The following is a 24,728-nucleotide window of genomic DNA, read 5'->3' as shown; positions in this document are numbered from 1 at the left end:
ATAGGCAGTATCTTGAACCCAGTCTTGGGACATGCACTTTAAAAAAAGCATCTGGGGACAGTGGGTTAATTTGCTGCTGAAGGTCCACTTTTAGTTTGTCCTGCATGCAAGTACCCCATAGCTTGTTTCTAAAAACAGATTTGTGAACACCTACTTTGTGAAACAAATGTCCAGAGGGCAGTGGCCAGGCCTATGTACTCTGTCTACATATTACCACAAGAATATGGGAAAGCAGGATGGGGGAGAGAAGAGAAAGAAGGACCCTCCTTCCCGGGCCCCAGACTGGTCTGAGGACTCACAGTGAATGCCCAGGAGCAGGGAGAGATTGGGGTCATGGCCCTGGGCCCTCTGGGTCACAATGCTACAGACAGCCTGCAGATCTTGAAGGCAACTGGCCAACTCCTGGTGCAGCTCAAGTGCCAACTGGGCCGTGTCTGGTGAAGGTGGAGACCCTGGTTGGGCCTGGCGCAGGTGTTCCTGGAGCGTCAGATTCTTCTCAATCAAGTCCTGGTTTTGCACTGAAAGCTGAGCAGACAGATGGGTAAGCACATTAACTCAGGCCCAGGGAGAAGAAGAGTATCGGTGTATGAGTGTGTGGGTGTGGAAGGGATGGGTGAGTCATAGGCAGTGTCCCTCCTTCCCCAACCCTACTGCCAACAGGCTTTTAGCACTTCTCCCACTATCAATATCAGGCCTGGTTCTTCCTGTGGGTAGGTTGGGCCCACAGGGCTCCAGCACTGGAGAGGAAGCCAACCCTCAACTGGTTCTGAATCATCAGCATCCAAGTTTCTGTTCAAGAACCAGAGAAGATGCTCCCGCCCCTAGGAACTCTATCTCAAGCCAGTCCCTCAGCCAACTCTGTTAGCCAGGCTATTAGAGAAGGCTTAATGTGAACCGTGAAATCTGAGGAGACACTGGTTTCAATCTCTCCCTGCCACCCTGACAAAAGTGGCCACCAGCCAGCCTGATCAGTGTGTCAGAGGAATAAAGAGAGTAAGAAAGACAATAAGACAGCTAGTAGCCCCTAGGTGGGGGGCTGGAGAAGCTGGAACCTGGAGGATCCAGCCCTGGAACAAGTCCTGCCTTTTCAAACTCTCACCTCAGTGGAGTCAGACTTTATTACAAAAACCATCTATTCATGTATGTCTGTCTGTTTCCCTCTCTTCCTGACAGCTTAATCTACTTCCCTTCCTACCTTGATTGTGTTTTTTATGAGTCTGAATAGAGTCTGTCCTTCAGTTCCAGGCCCTCCACCCACACTGGCCCATGTGACAATCCTAACTCAAGGATGTTCCTTCCTAGGCATTAGGCCAGTCAGTGAACTTGGTTGCCCCCTGCTGACAGCTCTGTTAAGAGCATGAAGGCCACCAAATCCTCAGTCTTGAACTCTCCACTCCCCAACCCCAGAAACCTGTGGCTTCAAGAAGATGAATGACTTTCCCCATCAAAAAGCATTCCTGGGCCCAGCGCTGTGGCTCGCACCTGTAATCCCAGCACTTTGGGAGGCCGAGGTGGGCAGATCACAAGGTCAGGAGATGAAGACCATTCTGGCCAACATGGTAAAACCCTGCCTCAACTAAAATACAAAAAATTAGCCGGGCATGGTGGTGCGTGCCTGTAGTCCCAGCTACTCAGGAGGCTGAGGCAGGGGAATCGCTTGAACCTGGGAGGTGGAGGTTGCAGTGAGCTGAGATCACGCCATTGCACTCTAGCCTGGCAACAGAGCAAGACTCTGTCTTAAGAAAAAAAAAAATACCTAGGTAGTAATTATGGATACACTAAAACAGGCTTAGGGTCTGTAATATAAAGAATGATGCAATGCACCTTTCCTCTGCCCCCAAAGCTCAGTAGGGACCTTTCCCTTTCAAACACTGGGGCTCTTATTGGGGTAGAGATGGGGAGGGCATACAAAGAAATCAGGTTTGTGGAGGAAAAACCAAGAGGTCTGACTAATGCTGCTCACCTCCTTCACAGCTGTGCGCAGCTGCTGCAGGGCTGAATCCCTTCGCTGGGCCTCCTCTCTCAGGGCCTGGCTTGTTCCTTCTTCTTGAGCCACTTCCTGCTCTAGGCTCTGAATCACACAGCAAGATGTTGAGGGAACACAGTAGGGGTAACAAGTCTGGTTCAGACAATATCACTGCTGGCTTGGACTATATAGTGACGACTCACCGTACCTACATACACCCTCCTAAGAAATCATTTTAGAACAGTCCTGATTTGTGACCTCCCATTTAAACCCTCCTATAGCCCTTGACTACATACCAAATAGAGGTCAGCTTCTTACCAGGGCATTCAAGGCCACTGTAGCTCCTACCTACTTTTCTAGTCATATCTCTTTCCACCCTCCACATGGCCAGCCTCTACACCACCACAATGAATGACTGGCCCTCATCCCTGAAGGCTGCAGCATCAATGCTTCTGCTCACTTCTCTTTTCCTTTCTTCAAGCTGCTCTTCTTCTGCTGTTACCTCCAGGAAACCTCCAAGGCCCACCCGAGCTGTCTTCAATGTGCAAATCAGATCTAATTAATCCTAAACCTACCCTGCTATCATATCCATCATGGCTTACGAGTACATATGCTTAATATTCTAGTTGGCTATGCACATGATCCTTCGCTCCACTCAAACATAACTAACTTTCTTGGGGGCAGGGAATGTGCTATTCAGCTGAGTTCAGTATTTACTGAGTGCTTACTGTGACCAGCATCGAGTAGAACACCAAACAGTTCCTGTCTTTTAGGAGTTAACAGTCAAGTACTCTTGACAATACTGTCTACTAAATGCTGTTCAGAGACATGGAAAGGGGTAGGAAAGCATACTCACAAGTACCTAATTTAGTGAGTTGCGTGTAAGTGTGTCTGTGTTTGTGTGTGTAGGAGCGGTCAGGGGAAGGGAGATATTTAAGCTTTTAAACTGCCTCTCCTTCTCTTCATTCAATTTTCCCTCAAATTTTGAAACTGATTTGAATGAAGTGTGAATTTTTTTTTATATTTCTCATTTGGTATTAATAAAAAAAAAACTATCAAGGAAAACACCTCGTGATCATGAAATAGCCAAAGTAACCATGATGAATCCATCTAATTCCAACAAATTCACCTGATATATATATATTTTATATATATAACATATATATTATTTTATATATTATTTTATATATATTATATATTACATAATATATTTTATATTATATATAACAATACATATATTATTTTATATATATTATATATTACATATTTTATATATATTAAATATATATATATTATTTTATATATTATATATAATATATATATTTTTATATATATTATATATTATAAATATATATACATATATATATTTTTTTTTTTTGAGATGGAGCTTCACTCTGTCCCCCAGGCTGGCTGGAGTGCAGTGGCATGTGATCTTGGCTCACTGCAACCTCCGCCTCCCAGGTTCAAGCGATTCTCCTGCCTCAGCCTCCCGAGTAGCTGGGACTACAGGTGCATGACACCATGCCCAGCTAATTTTTTGTATTCTTAGTAGAGACAGGGTTTCACCTTGTTAGCCAGGATGTTCTCAATCTCCTGACCTCGTTATCTGCCTGCCTCAGCCTCCCAAAGTGCTGGATTACAGGCGCGAGCCACCGTGCTCGGCCTCACCTGATATTTTAATTTGCCTAAGTAGTCTTATCATAGGTAAATGTGCCATTTAAAATGTCAGGCTTTTCCAAACTTTGCAGAACCCCAAGCGTTCTAGGCAACCTATTTTGAGATCCATTAAAAACTCTACTAAAAACCTGGGATTTTAAATGGGCATATATTAAAATGCTTGCCAGGCTTGACTACCTCCTTACAGGACTTGAAAGAGGTGAACCAGATAGACGTAGCCCAATCCGCATAATGGCAAAGGCAAGACTGCAGCCTCCATTTATTCCCTCAAAATGAGTGCATTTCTGGTGTTTTGGTGTGAAAACTTCTAGAGTCCAAAGAGATGCTGAATGAACCTGCTTTACCCCGGATTTCTTGGAGAACCCAGTTAAAGACACTCCCACTCTGGCCCAAAATAGAAACCTGGAGTCATCTTTGATTCTTCCCTATTCTTCAACCCCTACATCTTGTCAGTCACTGATTCCGCTTGATGTAAAGTCACTTAAATCTGTCCCCTCACATCTCCCCGCTGCTATGCTGCCTTATGCCAGGTTCCTTCATCATCTCTCACGAGAATTTCTCCAACAGTCCCCCTGGACCTTTCTTCTCTCCAGGATGCCGATCTTCCACACTTGAGCCTGAATTGCAAACCTGACCACATCACATCCCAATTAAATGCTGTAATAGGCTGGGCATGATGGCTCACGCCTGTAATCCCAGCACTTTGGGAGGCCGAGGTGGGCAGATCACCTGAGGTCAGGAGTTCGAGACCAGTCTGGCCAACGTGGGGAAACCCTGTCTCTACAAAAAATACAAAAGTTAGCCGGGCGTGATGGCGGGCACCTGTAATACCAGCTACTCGGGAGGCTGAGGCAGGAGAATTGCTTGAACCCGGGGGGCAGAGGTTACAGTGAGCTGGGATTGTGCCATTGCACTCCAGCCTGGGTGACAAGAGTGAGACTCCGTCTCAAAAAAAAAAAAAAAAAAAAAAAAATGCTGTAATAGATGCCCACCACCTACCTAAATAATAAAAGCTAACTTAGTTGCTAGATAAGGCCCTTCCATAGCCTGGAATGCCCACGTCTCCATTTACCATGTTAAAGTGGATACTTCAGCAGTACCAAACTGCTTGCAGCACCACATTCAAACTATGCTGTTTCATGTCTCCATGTTCCCACTCATGCTGTTCCTCCTATCTGGAATCCAACACATCCTATCCAGCTCCTCTTCTTTGCCTCGCTAACTCCTCATCCTTCTAGGTTCAGGATCTCCAGAAACCTCTCTTTTACCTCCCTTCCTCCCACTAACTCTCCTGCACTCCCCCAGGATACTGTGGGGACTGCCCTCACAGTACTGTGCTGAAACTCCCTATTATATTTGTGTCCTCTCAGCAAGGCTCAAAAGCACTGACTGGGTCCCATTCTTTTTGTATCCCTAACACTGAGCAACTTGCATGGCAGAGAACAAAATAAATATTGGCTAAATTCTAGAGATTCCATCATTAAGTTCTGCCCACCATGTCCCAAGGATTCCTGCTCACCTGTACTTGTGAGCGCAACTGATCCATCTTCTGCTGCTGCTTCTCCACAATCTGAAAGGCAAAGTTATCAAGGAAGGCTGCAAGCACAAGGCTGACGGTGAGGACAGAGGGCAAGCGGGCTGTACTAGGACATGTGGTCTGGCTATTAGACCATGAAGAGTGAGACCAGGATAAAGATCAGTGAACACTACCTATAGAAATATAAACCAGACTCCTAATCCTGGCTAACTAGCTTCACAGTACTGTGCTCCAATCACAAAGGTTTATACAGGAATGTAGTGTGGACACATGACCACTACTAGGGGGAAGGGAACTCTCACCCTAATAACTGCAGGCCAGTGGAATCAATTTTATAAACAGCCAGTGCAAACTCTTGTTCTTTGGTACAAGGACATGGCTAAAAATTCAGTTTAATGAAGCTTGCCATTTCTAGCACTATGATGGTTGTTGTTACTTACAGCTCTGGTCATACTGATTATCCAAGAAGGGACCCTAAAGAGGCCTGGTTTCTTGTCTTTTAAAGACTGCAGGTGTTCTTTGAATCATTTATGGGTCTTCTTTTTTTACTAACCTGCAGTCAATTTCACCAGCCGGCCCCTGGCTCCCTCGTCTTTGCTGAATTAAGAAACCAGGGCACCTCACTGGTTAGAACTCTGTTCAATTCAAGGGTTTCTGTATGGGCCTGTGCCATGAATAAAGTGCAGCAAACTTTACTGCACCATTTTGGGTCATCTAATCTAGATATTCAGAGGCATATCACCCCTCCTCTTACTTTTGCCTATATTCTAAATGAGTAAAGTTTGCCTGTTATAAGGATGACTATCTAAATACAAATTACTATGCAGGGTGACTTCTCAGAAGAGAAAGAAAAGCTCTTGGTAACAAATCCTAGATAGCCCAAAGCCAAGAATTCATGTCTCCCTCCTGATACACAATCTTCTCTTTCCTCCTAGCCTACCCTCCGTTACAGCCTGGACACCCTCCGTCACCTTTTGGAGCGAATCACATTGCTTCTGCCAGGACTCCATTTCCACTTCTGGACCTTCTCCACTGGTCTCCTCCACAGACTGTTTATCTTGCAGGCTGAAAGACAGTGGCCTCTTCAAGAACTATGAAGTTAGAGACAAGTGGCTTTGATTCTTGGTTCTGCTATTTATTGCACATTTTGAGGCAAGACACTTAGTCCAAGCGGTAGCTGGGGATAATACTTAGGTCTGTTGTAATATATGGGGTGCCACAGAAAAGTTGCTCAGTGTATGTTAATTCTCTTCCCTAGGGGCCAGAATCTATACAATGTGACACCAATTCTCTACCTGCCCAAGGTAGAGATATTGTGTATTTTGTTTTGATATTTAAAAAATACATATTTATCACATGTATTTAGATTGTAAGTCATACATGTACATTGTAGGAAGTTTGGAAAATACAAAAGCTGTTTTCTTGGCACACACAATCTGGGGCAAAGCCAACTCTCCTCTAACCCCACTTCTGACTCTAACCAATGGTTTCCTCCAGTGGGTCCCTACAGTTACTTATAGCAAAGCCCATCTGCTGAGATAAACAACAGGGACACTGTGGTTAAATATGGGATGAGAAATCCAATCTATCCCATTAGAAACTGGATTTGGTCCAAGAGGCTGTTGAAACACACCATTATTTTCAGAAACTGCTATTAATATGGAGAAGGCTCCCAAGACACCCTGAGAGAACATTATAGCATCTTGTTTTGTTCTCAGAACCTGTCATGGCAATGGAGAACAATCCCTAGGGCTGAGGAGAAAGGCTCCTGGTAGCCTTTAGCCTACATGGCTGGAACTGTGGATAACTCTCAGTTCTTATCACCAGTACCCACTTTTAAAAGTATACAGATACCTCATTTCCCAGTTTACAAAGTGCTTTCATTTATTCAACACATACATACTAAGAATTATGTGCCAGGCACTGGGTTAGATCCTTACAAAGGCTATGAAGATAAGCCCCCACTGCATCCATACTCCATGCCAAAGATATAAAAAAGCCGCTTCCTGGCTGGGCGCAGTGGCTCATGCCTGTAATCCCAGCACTTTGGGAGGCCGAGGCGGGCGGATCACGAGGTCAGGAGATCAAGACCATGGTGAAACCCCGTCTCTACTAAAAATACAAAAAAAATTAGCCGGGCACGGTGGCGGCCGCCTGTAGTCCCAGCTACTCAGGAGGCTGAGGCAGGAGAATGGCGTGAACACAGGAGGCGGAGCTTGCAGTGAGCCAAGATCGCACCACTGCACTCCAGCCCGGGCGACAGACCAAGACTCCGTCTCAAAAAAAAAAAAAAAAAGCCGCTTCCCATAAGCAACTTTCCTATTATTCACAGTCCAAAGAAAATAAAGCTCAGATAAGTAAAATGATTTTCCCAAATCACCCAAAGTCACACAGGTAAGTGAGCAGGATGGCTATGACAAAAAACTAACTCTCCACTCCTCTCAATCCCGCAGGGTTATTTACCTATGTCCAGCAGAGGAGAATTCTGCTTCTCTCTGCCTCAGGCTTTCCAGCTGAATCTCCTTCTCTCTGCAGATTGCCTGGGTCTCCTCCAGCAAAGTCTCCAGCTCAGTCACTTTCTCCTGCAGCTCTGTGCTCTTCAACTCAGAATCCTTAAGCTGAGAGACAGGATCCCATGTTTAAGTCAAATAAGCCAAGTGTCAGAAATGCAAAATGCTTGTTCCTTGGTGTCACAAAGAAATAGCACTCAAACATATATTTAATTTCCTCAGCAAGGCAATTTTTACTTTCTGCAGAAAGGGTGCTCCTCGCAGATGGAACAATGGTGAGAGCACAACTGGAGAGGGGAGGGGAAGGAGTTCTTATTCCTGACACAGGTAGTCCCTACTGCTATGTCGTTCCCCTATTGGCTAGGGCTGAACCGCACAGTCTAAGCTAATTCTGATTGGCTATTTTAAAGAGAGCAGATTTATGAGCCAGAGTGGTGGGGTGAGTAGTTTGGTGGGAAGGACAGTTAGGAACAGGTAACTAAAGGTGACTTAGGTCAGAGCAGGTGACCAGGGTGACTCAGGTCAAAGCACGTGACCGGGATGAGTCAGGACGGAGCAGGTGACCAGGGGAACAGATGTGAACTACTGATTAAAACTGGTGGAAAAAGTTGTTTACTGAAACTAGAAGCAAGAGGGTGAAGAGAACCAGGAAGTTAAACTTTAAAATAGTGAATCAAAAAGTAAGAGAGCTGAACATACTGATTCTTTGAAGAGAAACGTGGGGTTCCCTTTAACATAAGAAAGACTCTGTCTGGGTACCTCAAAAAATTTGCAGTCTGGTTACAAATCTGACAATTGTGAATCTGGACATGACTGCTTTGGGATTCTCCTTTCAGGAAGTCACAGGATAACTGCATACAGCAGATGATGAAAAAGTTCCCCTGCCTGGCCACTCCCTGATCACCCCAGGCATGCCAAGACATTGCTGCTACCTGCTGGCTCTGCTTCTGATGGTCTTCCAGTGTGGGCAGGTCAGCCAGGTAGCGCTCCAAAGTCTCAATACGCTGCTGCTTCTCCCGGTTCTGCTCTGATTCCTTCTGGCATTTCTTTTTCAAATTATTGATATGTTTATCACGACCTTTGACCTAGGAAAAGAAATGTCAAGTCTGTCTCCACCATTCACTCCACTATGACCCTGCTGGAGTGCAGTGGTGTGATCTCAGCTGACTGCAGCCTCCACCTCCCAGGCTCAAGTGATCCTCCTACCTCAGCCCCTGGAGTAGCTGGGACTACAGGCACACGCTACCATGGCAGGCTAATTTTTCTATGTTTTGTAGAGACAGAGTTTCGCCATGTTTTTCAGGCTAGTCTCCAATTCCTGGCCTCAAGCCATCCGCCCACCTTGGCCTCCCAAACTGCTGGGATTACAAGCATGAGCCACCAAACCCAGCCACATCAACTTTTTTTGAAGCAACCCTTGAGGCTGTGAATGTTGTTCTACTGCAATGAAGGTAGGAAGCTGAACAAATTTTGCCATTTAGGATTTGAGTATAAAACTAAAGAATTAATGAACTTTCAAATCGAGGACAGAGAAAGGCTTCTAGGGCAGTTTTTAAAAACTGGCAGCATTTCTGTTGTAAAATACAGAATTTGTCTGTTCTCTGTACCTGGTTCCTGGGAGGTCTGTAACCTCTAAGCCCTTGGAATTTCCTGAATTGGACAGGAGTGGGCCAGAACCCATCATGAGTAAATTTATGCCAATACTATGACTCAGAATGGATGCAGATCACCAGAAAAACCAACTGCTTTGAGCCTAATCTACTACGGGGAAGGGAGACGGACAGGTGACTGAGTTCAATCATGCCTACATAAATGAAATTCCAACTAAAAACTCTGGACACAGCAGCTCACTGGAGCTTCCTGGTAGGTAAACACATAAATGTGCTGTGTTTACATGCTCTTATTCCACAAGGAGAGGGCATGGAAGCTCTGCTCTCAGGATGCTCCTGGACCTCACCCTATGTCTCTCTTCATTTGGCTGGTCCTGAATTGTATCCCACCCTCCCACACCCTTTTTTTTTGAGACAGTTTTGCTCTTGTTGCCCAGGCTGGAGTGCAATGATGCAATCTTGGCTCACTGCAACCTTCGCCTCCTGGGTTCAAGAGATTCTCCTGCCTCAGTTTCCTGAGTAGCTGGGATTACAGGCACCCGCCACCACGCCCAGCTAATTTTTCTATTTTTAGTACAGATGGGATTTCACCATGTTGGCCAGGCTGGTCTCGAACCCTTGACTTCAGGTGATCCACCCGCCTTGGCCTCCCAAAGTGCTGGGATTACAGGCATGAGCCACTGCGCCCAGCCCTGAATTGTATCCCTTATAATAAAACTGTAATAATAAATATAGCGCTTTCCTGAGTTCTGTGAGTAATTCTGGGAATTATTAAACCTGAAGGAGTCATAGAAGCCTACAGATCTGCAGCCAGTTGGTCAGAAATATGGGTGGCCTGAAGACCCCAGAATTTGCTGTTGGCATCTGAAGTAAACACAGTTTTGCTGAGATCTGTGCCCTTAAACCTGTGGAGTCTGACACTAACTCCAGATGGTCTGCATCTGAATTGGACTGCAGAAATATACATAACTTTCTGATAAGACATATAACAAGTTTCGTCAGAAAGGTAATATATTCTTCCCTAAATACCACACATGATATAAAGCCATGCAATCAACTGGAAAGGCTAATGAGACTTGAGAGAAAGAGCTATGTCCATTTGCTAATAATCATATACTAAACACAGGGCAGAAGACCTGGCATAAAGCAGGTATTCAATAAAGATTTGAAAAGAGGCTTTTTCTTCACCATTATGGTGCTTTGTTTTATTTTGTTTGCTTATGAACAAGGAAGCTGAGGAAAGCAAGAGAAAACAGAAAAAGTGATGCAGATCTATTAAATGTCAAAGAGGCGGCAAAGGCCTAATTTAATCCAAAGATATAACAGTACTAAGAAAGATCCCTGAAAATCAGCCAAAAGCTTTATCCTAGGTCCAATTTGTACTCTTAAATTTCTGAACCAGTGATTTTCACATTTCAGTATGTATCAGAATCACCTGGGAAGCTTACTGAAAATGGTCAACTGACCATAAATGTTTATCTCTTCTCCTTTCCAAAAACATTTTTAAAACGACAGAAAAGAAATAAAGTATTAACTGAGAAACAACAGGGGAGGAAACAAAAGTCTAGGAAAGATTTGTTATCTTTTTGAGACAGGGTCTTGCTCTGTCACTCATGCTGAAGTGCAGTGACACGGACACAGCCCACACTGCAGCCTTGACCTCCTGGGCTCAAGTGACGCTCCCACCTCAGCCTCTCAGTAGCTTAGACTACAAGTGTGTACCACCACGCCCAGCTAATATTTAAAGAAAAAAAAAATTTTTTTTTTGAGATGGAGTTTCTTTCTTGTTGCCCAGGCTGGAGTGCAGTGGCGTGATCTCTGCTCACTGCAACCTCCACCTCCCGGGTTCAAGTAATTCTCCTGCCTCAGCCTCCCGAGCAGCTGGGGTTACAGGCGTCCACCACCACGCCCAGCTAATTTTTTGTATTACTTGTAGAGATGGGGTTTCACCATGTTGGCCATGCTGATCTCGAACTCCTGACCTTAGGTGATCCGCCCACCTTGGCCTCCCAAAGTGCTGGGATTACAGGCATGAGCCACCGAGCCTGGCTTAAAATTTTTTATAGAGATGGAATCTCATCATGTTGCCCAGGCTGTTCTTGAACTGGGCTCAAGCAATTCTCCTGCCTTGGCCTCCCAAAGTACCAGGATTAACAGGAGTGAGCCACCATGCCCAGCCTATGAAAGATTTTAACGTTTTTAAAAGATGAAAGTGAACAGGGGAGATAAACGACTTGGGGCAGAAAAGTTATAATCTGCAGTGGGAGTTACGAACAACAGGGAAGAAAATCTGCTCCCCCCAACTCCCAAGAGCCTCTAAACTGAAGTACCAGCTCACTATGGAGGCAAGTATCAACCTCAGATCTGAAAAATAGGGGAATTCCCTAGAAATCTATATACAAATTAGCTAGATACCAGCCTCACCCTGGGCTTCCCCATCAAGAGACTATTCTCTGGAGAAATCAATGAGAGAGATTCCCGACTCAAGAATACCCAGTCACAGCAGATAGGGTGAAGTATTGGGTTGAAAACAAGTAAAAATCTATGTATATGGCCGGGTGTGGTGTCTCACACCTGTAATCCCAGCACTTTGGGAGGCTGAGGTGGGCAGATTAATTGAGGCCAGGAGTTCAAGACCAGCCTGGCCAAAATGGTAAAACTCTATCTCTATAAAAAATACAAACATTAGGCCAGTGCAGTGGCTCAAGCCTGTAATCCTAGCACTTTGGGAAGTCGAGGCGGGCAGATCACATGAGGTCAGGAGTTTAAGACCAGCCTGGTCAACATGGCAAAATCCTGTCTCTACTAAAAATACAAAAATTAGCCGGGCATGGTGGTGGGTGCCTGTAATCCCAGCTACTCGGGAGGCTGAGGCAGGGGCAGGAGAATCGCTTGAACCTGGGAGACGGAGGCTGCAGTGGCCAAGATCACGCCACTGCACTCCAGCCCAGGCAACAGAGCGAGACTCTGTCCAAAAAAAAAAAAAAAAAAAGCCGAGTGTGGTGGTACATGCCTGTAATCCCAGCTACTCAGGTAGCTGAGGCATGAGAGAGAATAGTTTGAACCTGGGAGGTGGAGGCTGCAGTGAGCCTAAATCGTGGCACTGCACTCCAGCAACTCCAGAGTCTCCAGCGAGACTGTGTCTCAAAACAAAACAAAACAAAACAAAACAAATGTACAGAACTGTGGGGACTCTAAGACCAATCTCCTCAACACCAAGAATCCAAAGGCTAAAAAGCATTCCTGCCTCTAGCCTCTCCACCAGGCAGCAGGTTGAAGATTCTTCCCTAGATAGAGTGAGAGAAGACATCCAGAGATTGACATTTGAGCGTTCCCAAGTGAAAAGGGTAGTCTAAGTCTGATCCTACAGTAAAGTCCAACAGGTAACCACCATGAATCCAGAGCTTTCATCCAGCTTTTACATGCTTCCTTTTAATTTTATTTATTTTTTTGAAGGAGTCTCACTCTCATCACCAAGGCTGGAGTGCAGTGGCGTGATCTCGGCTCACTGCAACCTCCACCTCTCGGGTTCAAGCAATTCTCCTGCCTCAGCCTCCTGAGTAGCTGGGATTACAGGCACCCGCTACCATGCCCGGCTAATTTTTGTATTTTTAGTAGAGACAGGATTTCGCCATGTTGGCCAGGCTGGTCTCAAATTCCTGACCTCAGGTGATCCGCCCGCCTTGTCCTCCCAAAGTGCTGGGATTACAGGCGTGAGCCACCGCGCCCAGCCTGCTTCCTTCTTAAATATGAATGCCCATCCATTCAATGATCACCAAGCCTCTAACATGAAAGACACCAAAAACAGAAAAAAAGGACCTTAAGAAAACAAGAAATACTATAAACAGATGTAAACATCCAGAACAATTACAATCAATATTGTCAGAGAGATACTGTACCCATGAAACAAAAACAGATGTATAAAATTCACTGAAGAAAAAAAGTGCAGGAAAAGCATACTATTCAGAAATACAGTTGTCCCTTCGCATACACGGGGCACTGGTTCCAGGACCACCTTTGTATATCCAAGTCTGCTCATACTCAAGTCCCACAGCTGGTCCTGTAGAAACCACATATATGTCCGCCCTCCGTATACTCTGGTTTTCCATCTCTTGAATACATGATTTTTGATCTGTGTTTGGTTGAAAAAAATACACGTACAAGTGGAACTGTTCAGTTTAAATGTATTGTTCCAAAGTCAACTATATATATCGGGGAAAGAGAAGAGCTCAACACAGATACTACTGTGGGGTTGTGCTGGGGCACAGAACTACTGATCTTTTTTTTTTCTTGAGACAATGTCTTGCTGTCACCCAGACTGGAGTGTAACTGTGAGATCACGGCTTACTGCAGCCTTGACCTTTTGGGCTCCAGTGAGTGATTCTCCCACTTCAGCCTCCTGAGCAGCTGGGACTACAGGAGGCACCACCATGCCTGGCTAATTTTAAAAAATTTTTTGTAGCTTTTGCCATCCGGCAGTCATTGAACCCAGCCACTTCCAGGTCCCTGCCATCCTGCTCCTTTGCTTCCTGGGAACCAGCCCAGTTCTGAGCCGCCCACCGAGCCTCCGGGAATGCCTGGCTATAAGCTGGCTTTAATCTTGACAGCCATGCCGCGGCCAGAGACTACTGCTGCTTTGAAAAGTATGATACAAGCCCTGATGAATAGAGGAGCAATAGTGAGGGACTTGGAAAACCTGGGCGAAGGAGCACTTCCTTATAAGATCTTCGTCAACAGCACAGCAGAGGCAGGTATTTCTTGGTGAATTTTTATGCACCAACCACAACTGTTGAAAGCATGATGGAGCACTTGTCTAGAGATGTAGATGTGATTAGACAGAGTACTGTAAAACATCCCAGGAACTAAAAGAATATGAAGAGATTGTCCTAGTCACGCTTGAAGAAAAACTATATTCCACAAAGCAGCAGCAGTGAGGGCCAGGCGCAGTGGCTCATGTCTGTAATCCTAGCACTTTGGGAGGCCAAGGTGGGTGAATCACCGGAGGCCAGGAGTTCAAGACCAGCCTGGCCAACATAGTGAAACCCCGTCTCTACTAAAAGTACAAAATTTAGCCCAGCGTGGTGGCATGTGCCTATCATCCTAGCTACTTGGGAGGCTAAGTCACAAGAATGGCTTGAGCCAGAGAGGTGGAAATTGAAGTGAGAAGATTTTAGCCTTATATAGAATTTTAGATTTTAGCCTTATATAGAATTCCTTCACATTTGAGCAGCATGGATGAGAAGGAATAGTTTGCAAGCTTGGCCTTTATTTAAGAGTGTGTTGCAGGTGCCGTTTGATTTTTCTAAAGTATTTTTAGCCCATGCTCCCCTTTGCTGCAATGCAAGAAGTAGGGAACTGCTCACTGACAAGCTTCTCTGTCATCTGTGGTAACAGTGGATCATTCTTGATTTTGTTTTCATTAGTGTCATTTCTTTGTCAGCGAGGACTTTTCCCCTTCCAACAGTCACATCCACCGCCCCTCGCTTTTTTTTTTTTTGAGACAGAATCTCACTCTGTTGCCCAGATTGGAGAGCAGCGGTGCTATCTCGGCTCACTGCAACATCTACCTCCTGGGTTCAAGCGACTCTCCTGCCCCAGCCTCTTAAGTAGCTGAGGTTACAGACACCCACCACCATACCCAGCTAATTTTTGTATTTTTATTTTTATTTTTATTTTTGAGATGGGAGTCTTGCTCTGTCGCCAGGCTGGAAGTACAGTGGCGTGATCTTGGCTCACTGCAACCTCCGCCTCCCGTGTTCAAGCAATTCTCCTGCCTCAGCCTCCCAAGTAGCTGGGACTATAGGTGTGTGCCACCACCCCCAGCTAATTTTTTGTATTTTTAGTAGAGATGGGGTTTCACCATGTTGGCCAGGATGTTCTCGATCTCCTGACCTTGTGATCTGCCCTCCTCAGCCTCCCAAAGTGTTGGGATTACAGGCGTGAGCCATCGTGCCTGGCCATTTTTGTATTTTTTTTAGTAGAGACAGGGTTTCACCATGTTGGCCAGACTGGTCTCGAACTCCTGACCTCAAGTGATTCGCCTGCCTCGGCCTCCCCATATGCTGGGATTACAGGTGTGAGCCACCGTGCCCGGCCAGTAAAAGCAAAACTTATAATACCACCTGGGATTGTAAACTAGTCATTCAGACTGTATAACCATGCAGAAATAAAAATTGAAGAGCAACGTGTTATATGAGCAACTTTTGCTCTGAGTAATAAACTTGATTTTAGGAAAAAAAAATTTTTTTGTTTTAAGAGAAAGAGTCTATGTTGTCCAGGCTTGTCTTAAACTCCTGAGCTCAAGCAATTCTCTTGCCACAGTCTCCCAAAGTGCTGGAATTATAGGTATGAGCCACTGAGTCTGGCCAGAACTACTAAATTTTTTATTTTTTCATTTGTTTTTAGAACTACTAATTTTATTATAAATCTATTGGTATTTAATTACTTCACTTAGATATATAAATTATTATTTTTTTAAACTCACTAACCCAACTTTATTTTTTTGAGATGGAGTTTCGCTCTTGTTGCCCAGGCTAGGGTGCAATGGAGCGATCTTGCCTCATTGCAACCTCCGCCTCCTGGGTTAAAGTGATTCTCCTGCTTCAGCCTCCTGAGTAGCTGGGATTATAGGCATGTGCCACCACGCCCAGCTAATTTTGTATTTTTAGTAGAGACGGGGGTTTCTCCATGTTGGTCAGGCTGGTCTCGAACTCCCAACCTCAGGTGATCTGCCCACCTCAGCCTCCCAAAGTGCAGGGATTACAGGCATGAGCCACGGCGCCCAGCCTAACTCAACTTTAAATTTTCTTTTTTAACAAACCCTCTTAAGTCCTTCCAGTACCAACAACATCAGCATCACCTGGGAGCTTGTCAGAAATGCAGAATCCAGCTGGGTGCAGTGGGTCACATCTGTAATCCCAGCACTTTGGGAGGCTGAGGTGGGTGGATCACCTGAGGTCAGGAGTTCGAGACCAGCCTGGCCAACATGGTGAAACACCATCTCCACTAAAATTACAAAAATTAGCTGGGTGTGGTAGCAGGCGCCTGTAATCCCAATTACTTGGGAGGCTGAAGCAGGGGAATCGCTTGAACCCAGGAGGCTGAGGTTGCAGTGAGCTGAGATTGCACCACTGCACTCCAGCCTGGGTGCCAGAGTGAAATTCCGTCTCAAAAAAAAAAAAAAAAAGAAATGCAGGATCTCAGGCCCCCTCCTAGAACTACTGAATCTGATGTACATTTTTAACAAGATCCCCAACCGATTCTGAAACACTGAAGTTGGAGAAGTATTGCTCTAGTTGTTTTAAGTGGTCCAGAACTTTAAGATTACTAAACTGGTTCCCCCAAAAACACATGCTTTAGAGCAAGCCGTGAATTGGGAGATACCAACAAAACCAAATAACTTTAAACCTAAGGCAATTCTAAGAGTACTGGCAAAAATAAACACCCAAACTAGCTGTGCACATGGAATTTTTTTTTTTTTCCTGAGACGGAGTCTTGCTCTATCACCTAGGCTGGAGTGCAACGGCGTGATGGCGTGATCCTAGTTCACTGCAACCTCCACCTCCTGGGTTCAAGCTATTCTCCTGCTTCAGCCTCCCGAGTAGCTGAGATTACAGGCGCCAGCCACCACACCCAGCTAATTTTTGTATTTTTAGTAGAGACGGGGTTTCACCATGTTGGCCAGGCTGGTCTCGAACTCTGGACCTCAGGTGATCCAGCCGTTTCAGCCTCCCAAAGTGCTGGGATTACAGGCATGAGCCACCACGCCTGGCGCACATGGAATTTTTCTCTACTTTTTAGGAAGGGTGAGAAACCAGACTGAATGATACAAATATACCACAGGTGTATCTTGCAACAGTGCCACCTGGTATGAGTAGTCAGGTTGGTTTTCTACCCAGACCAGCTGGTGTTACATTGCACAGCACAACCTGGGACAGTGAGGGATCATACAACTTTCTCTGACTGTTGTGGTTTTGTGGAGATGAAGCAAAAATGAGGGAGGGAGGAGAGTTCCATTTCTAGCAAAAAGGAGATCTGTGATGATTCTGTGTGAGAAGCCAGTGGAGGATCTCACCCAATTGTCTCCTCTTAGTTCCAGGAATGGGGGTCAGAAACAGCTTAGGCTTTAGAGTAGACAGCTGACTGCCAACTTCTTTATGAATTAGGGCTATCAGCTACTCAGCTCACCCTTTCTTCCTGTTTCTTCACTTCCTCAGAATGCTTCTGCAACGCCACTTTGAGCGACTCTCTGATGAGCTGGACTTCAACTTCAGAAGCAGAGAGTTTCTTTTCAAGGTCAATCTTTTCTCTGCTCAAGGCTTCTGTCTTCTGTGCAAACTGTGCACGTAAGAAAGTGTTTTCTCGCTGCAATTCCTGCCAGAAAGATTCTCAATATGTAACTGTTCTCTACCCTTATAGTCTCATGTACTTTACTTATTCCCAGCATACTTCATGGTCAAATATCATTTTTCTCCAAGAATTTCTTCAAGAAGTGGTTCTCAACTGGGTCTTAGGGTTAACAGCATCAGCATTACCTGATGTTGTAATTTGTTAGCAATGCAATTTCTTTTTTTTTTTTTTTTTTTGAGTCTTGCTCTGTCACCCAGGCTGGAGTGCAGTGGCGCGATCTTGGCTCACTGCAAGCTCCGCCTCCCGGGTTCACGCCATTCTCCTGCCTCAGCCTCTCTGAGTAGCTGGGACTACAGGCGCCCGCCACCACGCCCGGCTAATAATTCTTTTTTCTATTTTTAGTAGAGACGGGGTTTCACCGTGGTCTCGATCTCCTGACCTCGTGATCCGCCCGCCTCGGCCTCCCAAAGTGCTGGGATTACAAGCGTGAGCCACCGCGCCCGGCCGGCAATGCGATTTCTTAAGCCTAACTCCTAGGCCCACCAAATCAGAAATTGTAGGGATGGGTCCCAATAATCTGTATTTTCACAAGCGCTCCAGGGATTCTGATGCACACTCACATTTGAGAACCACTGCCTTAAAGCAATACCTAAGCCATTGTATACTGGAAGGAACCTAGGACAAGACATTAGAAGACCTGGGCTCAAAGCCTGGCTTCCCTCCACTCATTCTCTATATGATCTCAGGCAAGGTCTTCCTCTTTCTCGGGCTTCAATTCTTTCATCAGTAAATTCGAAGAATTAACTAGATTTTAAGGCACTTCCCACTCTTAACATTTTGATTCTATGAGACAGGATACTGCCTTAATTAGGTAGCAAAGCCAGTGCTATAACCTGTCAAATATCCAACATTCAAATGCCCAAATTGCAGAAGCTTGGTCAACAAAGCAGGCTTTTCAAACTCTCAAGCCCCACAACCACTGATCTCAGTGAGAATATTATCTTCTTCAGCTGCTCCTAGATATGGAGGATAAAAATGAGAATGGCCGGGTGCAGTGACTCATGCCTGTAATCCCAGCACTTTGGGAGGCCGAGGTAGGTGGATCACGAGGTCAGGAGTTCAAGACCAGCCTGGCCAATATGATGAAACCCCGTCTCTACTAAAAATATAAAAATTAGCCAGGCATGGTGGCAGGCACCTGTAATCCTAGCTACTTGGGAGGCTGAGGCAGGAGAATTGCTTGAACCCGGGAGGCGGAGGTTGCAGTGAGCCGAGATTGTGCCACTGCACTCCAGCCTGGGTGACAGAGCAGGGGAAAAAAAAAAAAAGAGAATGGCTCTAAATCCTGCATTACCTTTGCCTCTCTCTCCTTTTGGCCAGGGCTAGAAGATTAAGACTTCTCATAACATCACCCAACTCTAGGACCTTACTATCTACCTTTCTTCCAAGTATGTCTTCACACCCAGGTATCTGGACTTTCACCTGGTTCTTAGCCTTTTCTGCCCCCACAAGGGCATGATAAAGGGTGCTTTATAATTAGTGTGTTTACTCTTTAAGGGCAGGGACACTTATATCACTTGATCTCTTTTGTATCTCCTGGATACCTAATGGTGTCAAGCATAGGGAAGACACTGAGTTATGACAAACAGAATGCCATCCTGATGGCCAATACTTACCTGTAGCCTCAGCAAGCAGACATCACCAAAGGGGGCAGGGCGGCCCAAGAGCGCACTGTGGACTCGCAGTTCGCTCTCTCGCACTTTCTGCTCCAGCTGAGAGATGTGTTTCCTCTGCCTGCACAAGCCGGTAGAATCAGGTCAGGGTCCTGATGCTAACCCCTCACAGTATGAGCCCCTACTAAGTACAATCCCTATTACGTAAGCAAGATCTTAGATTCTGGAAATCACTATTTTCTGAAGGAAGAAGAACAAATGAGAAAGATCACTGAGAGGAAATGAGGAAAAGATCAGAAGCAATGAACTGGCTACCCCCTTTAGGCATTCCCTAGAGCCCCTGAAGAAATACATAACTGGCCTATTATATTAGTTATATATACGACTAGGCTGCTTATCAAACTGCCTCCACCATGAGGCAAGACATGGACCTAAACAGAGGAGGAATGCTTTGCCCTTGGGAAGACTCCATTAGGTGTCTTCAATGGGGCCTGGGAGAGTAGTCTGGCTCCGTGGTACCCCTTGCCCTCTTACTTGTCAATGAGAAGCTCTTTTTCCTTCAGAAGGTGTTCATTACTGTTCAAGATGCTGATCCACTGTGCTGGCTCTAAGATGGGCAGTGAAGGAGCAAAAGCAGCAGGATGGTGGCAGATGGCTCCGTTCTGAAGCTGAAAGGCAAGTAGGCCCAGATGAGCTTGATCTTGACCCATACATGCCTGAAAACACCTGAGCAGTAATCAGCTGGGTCTGTAGTCAAGGCCCAACTTGGCTCAGCCTGATGAGGCCCAATGTTTATGAAATAATTTTAGCTCTGAGGCATGACTGGAAAGAACATGCCAGGAAGGCTTCTGCCAACTGAACACTCCCTGTTCAAAAAGGCTCTAGTTTCTAAGAAAAGGTCAGTTATCTTTTATTATCTAGCAACAGAGGCAAACCAGGAGCTAGGATGTCCTCACCAACCAAGGAAGGGGAATATGTCTGCTCCCTTCCTTCCCACTCTTCAGCAGCACAAGGATTTATTTTTATTTATTTATTTATTTTTTGAGATGGAGTCTGGCTCTGTTGCCCAGGCTGGAGTGCAGTGGCACGTCTCGGCTCACTGCAAGCTCCACCTCCCGGGTTCGCGCCATTCTCCTGCCTCAGCCCCCCGAGTAGCTGGGACTACAGACGCACACCACCATGCCCGGCTAATTTTTTTTGTATTTTTTTTTAGTAGAGACGGGGTTTCACCGCGTTAGCCAGGATGGTCTCGATCTCCTGACCCCATGATCTGCCCGCCTCGGCCTCCCAAAGTGCTGGGATTACAGGCGTGAGCCACTGCGCCCAGCCAGCACAAGGATTTTTTAAAAGAAAATATGCTGGGCGCGGTGGCTCATGCCTGTAATCCCAGCACTTTGGGAGGCCAAGGTGGGCAGACTGCCCGAGCTCAGGAGTTCTAAACCAGCATGGGCAATGGGGTGAAACCCCGTCTCTAATAAAAAATACAAAAAATTAGCCAGGCGTGGTGGCATGCGCCTGTGGTCCCAGCTACTCAGGAGGCTGAGGCAGGAAAATTGCTTGAACCTGGGAGGTGGAGGTTGCAGTGAGCCGAGATCACGCCACTGGGCGGCAGAGCAAGACTCTGTCTCCAAAAAACAAAAAACAAAAACAAAAACAAAAAAAACAAAACCACACACACACACACACACACACACACACAACAAAAAAAGAAAACATAGGCCAGGCGCAGTAGCTCACCCCTGTAATCCCAGCACTTTTGGAGGCTGAGGCGGGCAGATCACAAGGTCAGGAGTTCGAGACTAGGCTGGCCAGCATGGTGAAACCGTTTCTACTAAAAATACAAAAATAAGCCGGGCGTGGTGGCACGCACCTGTAGTCCCAGCTACTCGGGAGGTTAAGGCAGGAGAATCACCTGACCTTCGGAGGTAGAGGTTGCAGTGAGCAGAGATCACGCCACTGCACTCCAGCCTGGGCAACACAGCCAGACTCCATCTCAAAAAAAAAAAAAAAAAAAAAAGAAACTACAAAAGTGGCAGACAGAACACAGGGGCTCAAAGAAGGATTTCATATTTATTTATTTATTTTTTGAGACAGAGTCTTGCTCTGTCATCCAGACTGGAGTGCAATGGTGCGGTCTCGGCTCACTGCAACCTCCACCTCCCAGGTTCAAGCAATTCTCCCGCCACAGCCTCCTGACTAGTTGGGACTACAGGTGCATGCCACCACACCTGGCTAATTTTTATATTTTTAGTAGAGGCAGTGTTTCACTCTGCTGGCCAGGCTGGTCACGAACTCCTGCCTGCCTTGGCCTCCCAAAGTGCTGGGATTATAGGTGTAGGCCACTGCACCCGGCCTCAAAGATGGTTTTTAAACCCCAGCTCTACCAATTACCAGCTCTATGACCCTGGACAGATTATGTAGTCTAAGAACCTGGTAAGTTTCTACATCTACCTCGTTAGTACACTATGAAGATTAAATAAAATCCTGTATGTGAAAGTACCTTAGCCTAGTGACTGGTATAAATACGTTTTTAGGTTTTCCTTTGTAACCTTTTGCTATTTTGGAGACCCCATCTGGTGCTTAATTTGACCACCAAACAGATTCAATGGCCAACAGCTCACAAGCCTGTATTTCCTGTCTACAAACATCTTCCTTTTTTTTACAGCTATTTTCTTTAAGCCAAAACTCAAAGGACAAAAGCTATTACAATTCTAAGAACTGTACAGAACCTAGAAAATCCAAGGAAAGATAGACCTCTACCTGCATTTGCTCCATCTGTAAACGAATCAATTCCAGCTGCTGCCGACAAGTGCTGAGTTCACAAGATTGCTCTCGGGGATGCCAAGTGTCAGGACTCGGCTGCCACACCTGAGAGGGCAGAGGCTTGGAGAGCCCGGGAGCAGGCTGGAGTCCCAAAGGGAGGACCCCACTGCTATTAGAATGTGGTCCATTCCGCTCAAACACTGCCCCACTGCCCGGTGCCTTCTTGGCCTCAGGCAACACTTTGTACAACTCCTTACTTGTGCTGGTTCTTGGGTTGTGGAAGCGGACTCGGTGGTGAGGATCTGAATAAAGTGTCTCCATCATTGCCGACTGATTGAGGGTAGATTCCATGCTAGGAATATCAAACTTCCTCACCTCTTCTTGTCTTTCATGGCCCACTGCTGGAAACCAGGACTGCTCAATTCCATTTTCTCCAGTAGCACCAGAGAAATACATGAGATCTCTAGAGAGGCCTGGAGAATGTTTCATTGCACCGAGGTCTCCATTTCTTGTCATTCCCACACTTTCAACCAACCCTGACAAAGGGAGTTTAGAGGAAGAGGGTCCAACAGGTGTAGAATTTGGCTTGGCAGGAGAGGTCCCTAAAGTAGAAGGCATCACATGGGCTGTTGGAATGGTTACGTGGCTTTTGATGGGCTGGAAAGGAGGACTGCCACTTGAGCTGCAAAAATCTGTGGAGAGAATAGTCTCCCATAAGTAAAAATTGAAGTAACAAGCTTTCTTGAGTTTGAATGCTATGCCAGAAGCTCTCGGCCTGTCCTGAGACCAAGCAGAGAGAGCACCATCATCAAAAGTATCAGGCAGAAAGACACGGCAACCAAACTGGGAGATGTATGTTCCGGGATCTCAAGTGCCATTCACAAGGTAAACTAACAAAAGGCAATAATGGCTTCACTTTTAACTTAGTCCTTCGTACTGGAATAAAAAAAATCTTGTCAGTCAACAGACAAAGCTGAAAAACTTTAAACAAGTTTTTTAAAAATTTTAAACTTAAAAAAAATTACTTACTTAAGGAAAATGAGTTAGGTCCTACTCTTCTGGAAGCTGGACAACTCTCAGCTATAATCAAATCTAATAAAAATATCCTTTCCAAGAGTCGCCAGAATCTTCTGAGACCTCCAAAAGCTCCCCCAGGAAGGTGAGCAATGAGTCCAAACTATCTGAAGAATGAAGCGAACTAGACAGTCTTGCTCAGTATGCAGGACAGGGAGTATGGCATCTGAGGCAGGATTCTGTTCTCTCTCCCATACCCCGACCTGACTGCCTGGATATGTGAAGTTATTCTTAGTAACTCTCAGGTTTCACTCTAGCACAGTGAGCACTCTCAATTGGGTACACACTGAAATCCTCTATTTTATATTTTGCCTTTCACTTGCCCCCTTGTGTGTACCCAACTGTGTTTTTTTTTAAACTTTTCCTTCAGACTGAATTCATGTTTCCTTTGGCTCCTGCCTGGTCTTGGGAGACAACCCTTGATTAGCCCTACTGCACAAGATTCACATTTCTACCTATTTCCAATTTTCAAGTACTACTCTGAGGGGGACTACTGCAAGCAAACAATAAGGGAGGAATGTGAGGTAACATACTTATTGCTTTCAGCAGGCAGAAAACTGAATAAGGAAACAAGGAATACCAATTTCTTCTCTTTTCAACTATATTCAGTACTCGTTCCCAAATCAAGCATATCTACCACGGAGAAGAGCAACTACCAACTTGTTTCTTTTTCTCCCCACCAACCAACACAGAACACACTCAGATAACAACAACAAATACTATAATTGTTCCCAGAATTATGTGAGTATAGATCAGCTACTACCTTCTCATTAAACAACTTTTTTTTTTTTTTTTTTTTTTTTGAGGTGGGGTCTCACTCTGTCACCCAGGCTGGAGCACAGTGGCGTGATCACAGTTCACTGCAGCCTCGACCTCCCCAGGCTCAGGTGATCTTCCCACCTCAGTTTTTGTATTTTTAGGAGAGACGGGGTTTCGCCGTGTTGCCCAGACTGGTCTCGAACTCATGGGCTCAAGCGATCCACCCGCCTCAGCCTCCCAAAGTGCTAGGATTATAGGTGTGAGCCACCATGCCTGTCTTTAAGCAACTCTTTAAAAATATGGGCAAGCCACCTCACACCTGTCAGAATGGCTATTATCAGAAAGATGAGGCCGGGCGCAGTGGCTCATGCCTGTAATTCCCAGCACTTTGGGAGGCTGAGGAGGGGGAATCACGAGGTCAGGAGATCGAAACCATCCTGGCTAACACGGTGAAACCCTGTCTCTACTAAAAACACAAAATATTAGCCGGGTGTGGTGGCACGCGCCTGGAGTCCCAGCTATTCGGGAGGCTGAGGCAGGAGAATTGCTTGAACCCGGGAGGTGGAGGTTGCAATGAGCCAGGATCGCACCACTGCACTCTAGCCTGGGCGACAGAGCGAGACTCCATCTCAAAAAAAAAAAAAAAAAAAAGGATGAAAGATAACAAGTTTGGAGAGGATGCAGAGAAAACGGAACTCTAGTACACAGTTGGTGGGAATGTAACACAGCCATTGTGGAAAACAATGGAGTACGTAGTCCCTCAAAAAACCAAAAAACTGCCCAGCGCGGTGGCTCACGCTTGTAATCACA

The 24,728-nt window shown here is 45.7% G+C and overlaps 1 protein-coding gene, 1 long non-coding RNA gene and 1 pseudogene across 4 annotated transcripts in view; 2 read left to right on the top strand and 1 right to left on the bottom strand.

Annotated features, from left to right (window-relative positions):
- CEP85 (centrosomal protein 85) overlaps nucleotides 1-24,728 on the bottom strand; it is a 48,853-nt gene that overhangs the window by 4,437 nt on the left and 19,688 nt on the right. For all 3 annotated transcript variants that reach the window (XM_030805053.1, XM_030805051.1, XM_030805052.1), the window contains exons 4-13: nucleotides 22,083-22,777; nucleotides 19,857-19,990; nucleotides 19,326-19,443; nucleotides 17,488-17,673; nucleotides 8,623-8,775; nucleotides 7,644-7,798; nucleotides 6,152-6,245; nucleotides 5,163-5,213; nucleotides 1,964-2,071; nucleotides 300-525 (exon numbers count right to left, since the gene is read on the bottom strand). In XM_030805053.1, coding sequence (XP_030660913.1) covers nucleotides 300-525; nucleotides 1,964-2,071; nucleotides 5,163-5,213; nucleotides 6,152-6,245; nucleotides 7,644-7,798; nucleotides 8,623-8,775; nucleotides 17,488-17,673; nucleotides 19,326-19,443; nucleotides 19,857-19,990; nucleotides 22,083-22,777 — 1,920 coding nt within the window. The remainder of the gene's footprint in view (nucleotides 1-299; nucleotides 526-1,963; nucleotides 2,072-5,162; nucleotides 5,214-6,151; nucleotides 6,246-7,643; nucleotides 7,799-8,622; nucleotides 8,776-17,487; nucleotides 17,674-19,325; nucleotides 19,444-19,856; nucleotides 19,991-22,082; nucleotides 22,778-24,728) is intronic.
- Nucleotides 461-6,479, top strand: LOC115832982. Its single transcript, XR_004028389.1, has 2 exons — nucleotides 461-541; nucleotides 6,116-6,479. It is a non-coding gene; the product is annotated as an uncharacterized LOC115832982 (long non-coding RNA).
- Nucleotides 13,743-14,234, top strand: LOC100602107 (annotated as a pseudogene).

Source organism: Nomascus leucogenys, chromosome 24, assembly GCF_006542625.1.
Source record: "Nomascus leucogenys isolate Asia chromosome 24, Asia_NLE_v1, whole genome shotgun sequence".
In the NCBI taxonomy this organism is placed as follows: Eukaryota; Metazoa; Chordata; class Mammalia; order Primates; family Hylobatidae; genus Nomascus; species Nomascus leucogenys.
The sequence above is the reverse complement of the archived record's forward strand: the minus strand, read 5'-3'. Positions and strand labels throughout refer to the sequence as shown.